This window comes from Solanum verrucosum, unplaced genomic scaffold (assembly GCF_900185275.1).
Source record: "Solanum verrucosum unplaced genomic scaffold, falcon-dt-bn FXZP01000268.1, whole genome shotgun sequence".
Lineage (NCBI taxonomy): Eukaryota > Viridiplantae > Streptophyta > Magnoliopsida > Solanales > Solanaceae > Solanum > Solanum verrucosum.
In genome coordinates, this window is record NW_026019957.1 from 3806195 (window position 1) to 3814141 (window position 7947).

Genomic DNA, 7947 nt, shown 5'->3' on the forward strand with positions numbered 1-7947 from the left:
CAACTTATAATACAGTTTATGTAGTTTTTGAACACCTAATTTTTGTTTTAAATATTCAATTAATTTAAATTAATTTAACATAAAAAGTTAGTCAAGTTATCTCTTAGCAAAATATGACAACTGTTTTTAGACGGAGGGAGTAATTATTTGTCCATCCGTTCACTTAATTGTGTGTTATAGTTATTATTTGCAGAGCCAAATGGTGCTATCTTTGATAATATATTTTTAAAAAATATTTTAAATTATTAACTGTGGTGACTCATGTACTTTGGTTAGTATTTTTCATGTAATTTTTATAAAAATAAAAAAATAAAAAAAGAACGTTATATATACGAATTCACATAAAAAATTAGTTAATATGACCCATATACTTTGAATCAGGTCACACAAATTGAAATATTTGTTTTCAAGGGACAGAATTACTTTATTTAGTATGTTTATAACTTATTAAATTTTATATTTTATTTAAAGATAAGAAACTTATCCATGTTTTAATTTTTGTAGGAAAAAATGGTCAAATTAATTATTCTAAAATGGAAAATTTACGTAGCCGATTATTAACCAAAAATGAAAACAGAGGAAAAGTATTATTTATTGTGTTTTTTTTCCATTAGTAATACTAATATTTTCATTTATTTGTGGAAATAAAAAGATTACAAGACCATCACAAAGTCCTCCTGAATTGAACACCACCACCAAAAAATTGTAATTTAACCTTGCAAAGACTTATTTATCTTTATGATTTATGCACTATTTTAGACAAATTTCACATTGATCAAATATAAAAGATATATTAGATATTCAAAGAAATTTATTTAAAAATTGCACAAAAATATTTTTTATCTATTAAGTATGGTTTTTATATTGAATATGTTGTTATCACTATTTTATCGATTATAATTCAGCGTTATTATTATTGGACTTCAATCATCACTTTCGACACCCAACTACTTTAATTGCACAAATAGCAATCCAACATCGATAATTATAACAACCGTGAATTATCACTATGATCAATCACTTACGTAGCTGACCACTAACACCATCAATCAACTTAGGTGGCGGAGCCACCTATACTTGAGGAATGTTAACTAATACTCTTTTATCAGAAAATTATAGTATGTAGCTAGGTAAATTTATATATGTATATTTATATCACCCCTTTGCTTCTTTTCAGATCTACCTCTCTTTATTTTGATATCTTCGTAATGAAAATTCTAACTTGCGATTGACCGCATGCATTACTAACTACTTTCACCTTTAGCTATCTCTACCAACCTGTCTAACCTGACTTGACTTTTTGACACATGTAGCACAATTTTCACTCAAACTTATTAACTATTAAAAATAACCTACTTTATTCAAACTTAAATTATAAAGATATGAAGTTACATAGAAATTTTATCAACCTCATTTATTGATCACTCCAAATATTGGTTTAACTGTTAAAGATATAATACATGAACATGATTCATAACTTGACTTCATTTGGTAACATAACTATGATCTTTTATTTTGGATGTGCACAAATAGACATTTAAACTTATATAAAATTGAACAAATAGATATATTTATCCTACATGACATCCTACATAGAAATTTTGTATCCTATGTGGCGTCCGATGAGTATTAAGTCACGTAGGACACGTGTGTCTACTTGTTCAATTTTATACAAATTTAAGTGTCTACTTATGCACACCCAAAGTTGAATGACATAAATATCAACAGAAACCGAGTTAACATGTTTAAATGTATTATAGTATCCTACTCTATTCAAACTTTAATTTCAATAGGGGTCATTATATTTTTTGACCACTTCAAAATGGATATTTAATGGGGGTAGTTGGAACTTAGGATTAAAGGACAAAATAGATGAATTAGTATTAACTAAGTTAGGTGACTCGTACCTTTTTTTTTTTTACTAAAAGAATTAGGAGTACGATTAAGTTAATTAATTAATTAGTGTCCTAGTGGATTTTATTTTATATTTTGTTGTTTGAAATAAATACCTCATGACATAAGGGTTTGGGATTGCATATTATTAGATTAATTGTGATAAATGATTGGCTTAATGGGTGGATATTGTAGTTTATTTATGTCTAAATGTTAGGTAGTGGGAACCATCAAGTGATGAAAATCTAATACTAAGTCTAAAGGGAAGCATTTTTTTTTATAATCTAAATTACTCTGGTTAAAAGAATAGAAATTATATTTTATCTCTTCATAATTTTTAGTTCACATATATAATTTTTCATTATCTATATTTGTAGTATATCGAGTATATATTGATGAATACAAACATTTATGGTTAGTTAATTAAGTGAATGTGATTTATTTTAATCATCTGTCTAAAAGTTATTAAGATTTCACTCCAAACATTAAAACCTGATGTCTTTTATTTATAAAGAGTCTTAAATAAGTGAATTTAATGTTAACAGTTGGAACGGTAACAATGAAATTAACTTATTAAAAAATAGATGATTATTTTTTACGTTTCGTGAATAATCGGGACATTGAAGATCCAATTAATTAATATCATAGTGGTTGTACACTTGCCTTTTGAAGAAAGAAATTAAACATATCCCTTTTAATCAAGCACAAAAAGTGACAAATGTCATTAACTAGTGTACCATATATATTGTATGAATACAAATGTTTATGGTTAACTATTTAGAGTAAAACCTCTTTAAATTAATATAGGCGGGATCATGAAATATTATTATTTTATAGAGGTATTATTTAATCGATACAGAATGTTTCGACACCGAAAAAATTGTTCAAGGATGAAATTTCAAGGAATTTGAAAGAATCCACTTGTGAAAACGTCATTCATAAACTTGAGATCATGATTAATGATCTCGATTACCGCAATAAAATGGACGTTAATAACCTAATGGATAGGTGAAAATGATACATGTTCATAGGTCCAGAGCTTGGAATAAATTGTGGATATCATTGGAAAAACAATGTTGATGATAAAGTTGAAGATGATACAATACCTTTGGAACTAGTTACGCATAAAGAAACACTTGCATCTAGAACTCTTCACAATTTTATGGTGCAATTAGAAAAGACAACACCCAAACTTTTGGATGCAATAATAAGAAAAGTTAGAGATGAGCTTCAATTAGTTTTAAACTTTAGCAAAAAAATAGAACATAATAGAATCATATTTCACTAAATTTGCTTAGATCTATTTGTACTTTTAAAGAATTATTATATTAATGGGACCCCATATATTTGTATAGGGGTCTTCTGAAAGTATATTATCTTATTGAAATGAGTGATTTTTTTCATTGGTCCAAGTCGGGACCGGAGAAAATTATTATCTTAGAGAGATTATTAATTAATCGAGTATTAATTTAGTGAGATTTTATTGTAATTCTAACTTTCTGCATGCTTAAAATCATATTAAAGAATATTTTGATACATTTTACATATCTTTAATTAGTTTAAGACCATAAGATTTAAATTAATTTTTTTACTTTCTTAAATTTTATGTCAAATCAAACCAGATAAATAAATTGAAACGCAAGAAGTTCTGAAAAAATAACTCATAATTTATGTTATGACCCAAGGTAATTATTCTCCATCATGAGATCATTAATTAATATGTGGTACTTTTTAAGAAGTTACATAGAAATTATTTTTTATTACCCTAATTACTGTTATTTTTCTTCTTCCAAATTTTATTTATATTTATTGACCACGTCAATAAGGATATCTATCTAATGGGGGTGGTTGGAATCTTGAGAAGTGATTAGAAAAACAATGTTGATTAATTAAAAATAATAATTGGGATTACGATTTTGTTTAGAACTTTGTCTAAGTCTTAATGGATTATATTCTTTTTCTTAATTGTTTGAAATAAATGACACCTGAGATAAAGGATTTTGGATATAATAAATAATTAGATTATGAAAATGATTGAGCTTGGTCGGATATTGTACATTATTACTATTATTGATTAGGTAATGGCAACCATCAACTAATTAAAATAAAATATTAAATGTCAAGACCAAGTTCTAATTTCTAAGCATGTTGTCATCATGAATTGGCATTTCACTTTTGACTTGGGAACATATTGCTTGTTCAAAGGTTCATATTGGATTTGGTAGGTAGGAAAATTAATTAAAGAAATTAAATTGAAAAGGATTAAAAAAAATATATGTGCGGAGTCAGTATTGGAGATCCGACTAAATTATGATTGCGCACTGCTTGGCTCATTCTGGAGATGACGCTCCCGGTTGAATTTCATACTCAGGGGGCTCGTACCTGAGACTATGATTAAGGATGGAGAAGTCCCACCAGTATACCATAACTCATATTGGTTGTTTTTATTTGTCTTGTTATGGTGGATACTAGATAGAGTTATATCTGGAATTTGTTTCTACCGACAGGTAACAAACATTTATGAAAATTAGTTGAGATGTACGGAAGATATGAAGAATATTTTGTGTAACATTTATAACATCAACGCTTGAGTCAATGGCCCTGCTTTGCTCTACTACTATTTAAAAGTTAAAGAAATTAAAAGGATTTTTTTTAGGGCTATTGATTTATTGAACTTTAATTATATGCAAAAATCATTGTCATATACACACACTTTAATTTCTTTTTAAATTTCTTATTTACTTTTGAATATTTTATATTGGGATAGAGTCTGCAAACTGGCAAATGAGAAGTATTATAAAGTGAATTTATAAGGTCTTTGGTAATAGTAGAATGTGGAATAATTTTAGAAGCTCAGTTGGTTATTAATATAAATTTTTTTCTTATAGGTGAGGGTTCGTTTTCTCATCTTCTTTTCTTTCCCTTTCCTTAACCCCCACTCCCCCCCCCCCCCTTTTAAATAAATAAATAATGGTAATATTGGAATGATGTGCGGTAAAATTAGCTTATAAGAATATGACTCATTCAATCTGTTTAAGTTTGAATGAATTAATAATCGCTCATTTATTGACTTAGCCTAGTTTGGCTCATCTAATTCAACGGATTATACCTATGAGAAATTTTAACAAAAAATATTTTGTTTTTTGTTTGTTTGTTATGTTATATATAGTCATAATGAAGAAAAACGTCACTCCTAATCGAAATCTTACTCCTTAATTATGCATAGTGAAATTAATTATGACTATGTTCTAACCTATGTCATATCAAGCTTTATGTTGTCGAGCAACCTACATCAATAGATGTGTGATACACTAGTTAATTTTTCTATTTTCTTATTAAGATCGAAGATATTTGAAACTTTCTCCCTTATAATTGATCTAGCGTCAAGCTTACAATAACTCTATTTAAATGGAGAGAGAATCGAAAATAATCTTATAATCCCAATTAGATTAATAATCAAATGAAAACTTGAAATTTATTCTCAAAATATTATTATATGCATCAAACCATGTACTTTACAAGGTATTGATTTATGTGGCATAGTAATACATTATATCTAGAATACAATTTTTTTTTGTGTATGTGAATAAAAAATAAAGTCATAAAGAGTTGTAATATGTAGACAAACTCTATGGTAGAAGCCCTTCATCACCTTCTAAGCAATAATGTAATCAATTTTGTGATAAGAGCAAGCACAATTTTGAGCACCAATATCACTAGCAACACAAGGTGCACTAATTCTTCCATCTTGATACCATTTTTTCCTTTGTTGAAGTAAATCAGTAATGAAACCATCAAGAGTTTCTCTAGTTATGCCTGGCATAACAATAACATGTGCCATATCTCTCACACAAGATAGTTGCCAACGACGAACGAATTCATGGTCACGAGGCCTCTCGAGGACAACTATGATGCTAAGCTCATTCAACATCACACTAATTCCTGCTTTCTGAAGACGGTCTTTTAAGTATATGGCATTGTCAAGACATCTCTTAACGTCTTTCTGAAAGCCAATTTGACCTTTAGCACTTAGACTGTACCATAAGAAGATCGGAGTCAAACCATTCCGACTTCCAGAAATTGTAGCATCCACAGAAGCAATGTATTCAACTCTTCTTGAAAGGTTGTTAATGTAACTTTTCCTTGTTATTTGAACTCCACAAGGCATTGGACATCCCAAAAACTTGTGACCAGAAATTGTCACACTTCCAATTGGCTTCTTGAAAGTAATCATCTGTTATTAAAAAATATAATCATAAATATTAGAGTTATTTTTATGTTAAGCTAATATACTCTAAGAAAAAAAAAACTTACATTTTTAATAAAAGGAATAATAAGTCCATTTAGTGCTGCATCACAATGAATATAAAATTGATCTTGTGTATAGCCACAATCTTCAAGTGTTTGAAGAATAACATCAAGATCATCAATAGCTCCTTTAAAAGTAGAACCTATAATTAAAACAAATAATTATTAGAAAATGTTAACACAATAATAATTATTTTTTTATTAAAAGGAAGGTATTAAAATATTTACCAATTGTAACATTAATTATTGCTGGTTTTCCCTTGTTTTGAAGTAATTTAGATTTTAAATCAGAATAATCCATTTCTCCATTTATTGATGCATTAATATTTTCAAAATCCATTCTATACATCATTGCTGCTTTAGCCACTGAGTAATGAGAGTCTTTTGATGCATATAAAATTCCATCTGAAAATAATTCTCTCCTACAAGAAAATAAAAGTTAATTAAAAATTAACTCTCGAGAATCGAAACATCAGAAACTTAGTCAAAATTGATACTTACCCAACCAAAATGCCATGTAAATTTCCTTCAGTACCACCATTTGTAACATAACCCCAATATTGATCTCTTTCAATTTCCCATAAATCAGCAAACCAATTTAAAACAGCCACTTCAAAATCTTTTGAATGAAAATCCACAGTATTTTGAAGAAATGGATCACCACAATTATTTAAATGAAATTGCAAAAGTGGGGCTAAATTAGCATAGTGCTCATAACATATGTTCACTGGATAACCTGCAAAAGAAAAAATAAATAAATAATTTCAACAACTCAACATTTACAAATTCATACAAACAAACAAAATATAATGTATAGTTGTCGATTGAGTCAGTCCGTTTTGACAGCTTCAGTCAAAAATACAAAATTGCTCGCGATAGCAATTTTGTCCCTTCCCTTTTGAAAATTTTGAAAAGTATACCCCCTTTAATATCTATGTATACGAATACACAGCTACTCAAAATTTACCAAAAGAAGAAATTGTCAACATATAGACTAAAGACAAGTCTTGCGTGTCAACTTTGTCATCAATTTACTAAAAATAGATATTATAAATTACAAATATAAATATTTCTTTTAACTTTATTAGGAATTTAAACATGTAATAGCGTGTTAACTAATATAAAAGACTAATGAATAATATAAACATTCTTTATACTATCAGTGTATATAACTTAAAACTCGATGATAATTACCGATATGATAGTTGATACGTTGGGTAAGTGTATCAATATAATTCATCAATGTACAATCCAAAGTAGGTCCATCATTTTTGCCTGGCTCAGTCACTGAAAGATTCAAGTTTTTTCTTGGTGTTGTAGGTGTTGATGAGATCTTAAGTCTCATCATTTCACCAAAATCACCATTTACAATTAATCCAGCTAATCCTCTTGGAGTGATTACTGATGGCTCAAAATCCTATAAAATATCACAAACGAGAAAAATAAATAAAGTTTAGATGTATACATGCAATTATGCAAATAACTAAAATATGATAAAAGAATCAAAGACGGAGGTGAGGGAAGCCTTATGAGTCACTGAAACGGTAATAGAAGCGAAAACCAAAGCAGAAAGAAATAAGGGTTGAAGTTTAGACAGCTCAGAAGAAATTCTACGATAAAAGTTTTGTAATATGTAAGAATTATACCTTCTCAAATGATAAACTTCCCATTCTTGGAGCTAAAGATTTTTTTTGTTAGTTTTAGAATGGAAAATCAGGTTTGGATATAATTATGTATAATATTCTA

At 28.1% G+C, this 7947-nt stretch overlaps 1 protein-coding gene across 1 annotated transcript; it reads right to left on the reverse strand.

Moving 5' to 3' along the window:
- Nucleotides 1-5302: 5302 nt before the first annotated feature.
- On the reverse strand, nt 5303-7612 carry LOC125814404 (histidine decarboxylase-like). Its single transcript, XM_049493853.1, has 5 exons — nt 7396-7612; nt 6703-6937; nt 6430-6623; nt 6208-6344; nt 5303-6127 (listed from the first exon to the last, which is right to left on the reverse strand). The coding sequence occupies exons 1-5, from the start codon at nt 7547-7549 to the stop codon at nt 5549-5551; spliced, it is 1299 nt and encodes a 432-aa protein (XP_049349810.1). The 5' UTR covers nt 7550-7612; the 3' UTR covers nt 5303-5548.
- Between the last annotated feature and the right edge of the window lie 335 nt (nt 7613-7947).

Excerpts from the sequence above, each read along its gene's own strand:
- LOC125814404 (XM_049493853.1), bottom strand. The coding sequence starts at position 7,549 with ATGATGAGACTTAAGATCTCATCAACACCTACAACACCAAGAAAAAAC. Across the intron at positions 6,624-6,702 it reads TTACATGGCATTTTGGTTGG|GAGAGAATTATTTTCAGATG; the intron begins GTAAGTATCAAT and ends ATTTTCTTGTAG. Across the intron at positions 6,345-6,429 it reads AATAATTAATGTTACAATTG|GTTCTACTTTTAAAGGAGCT; the intron begins GTAAATATTTTA and ends TTTTAATTATAG.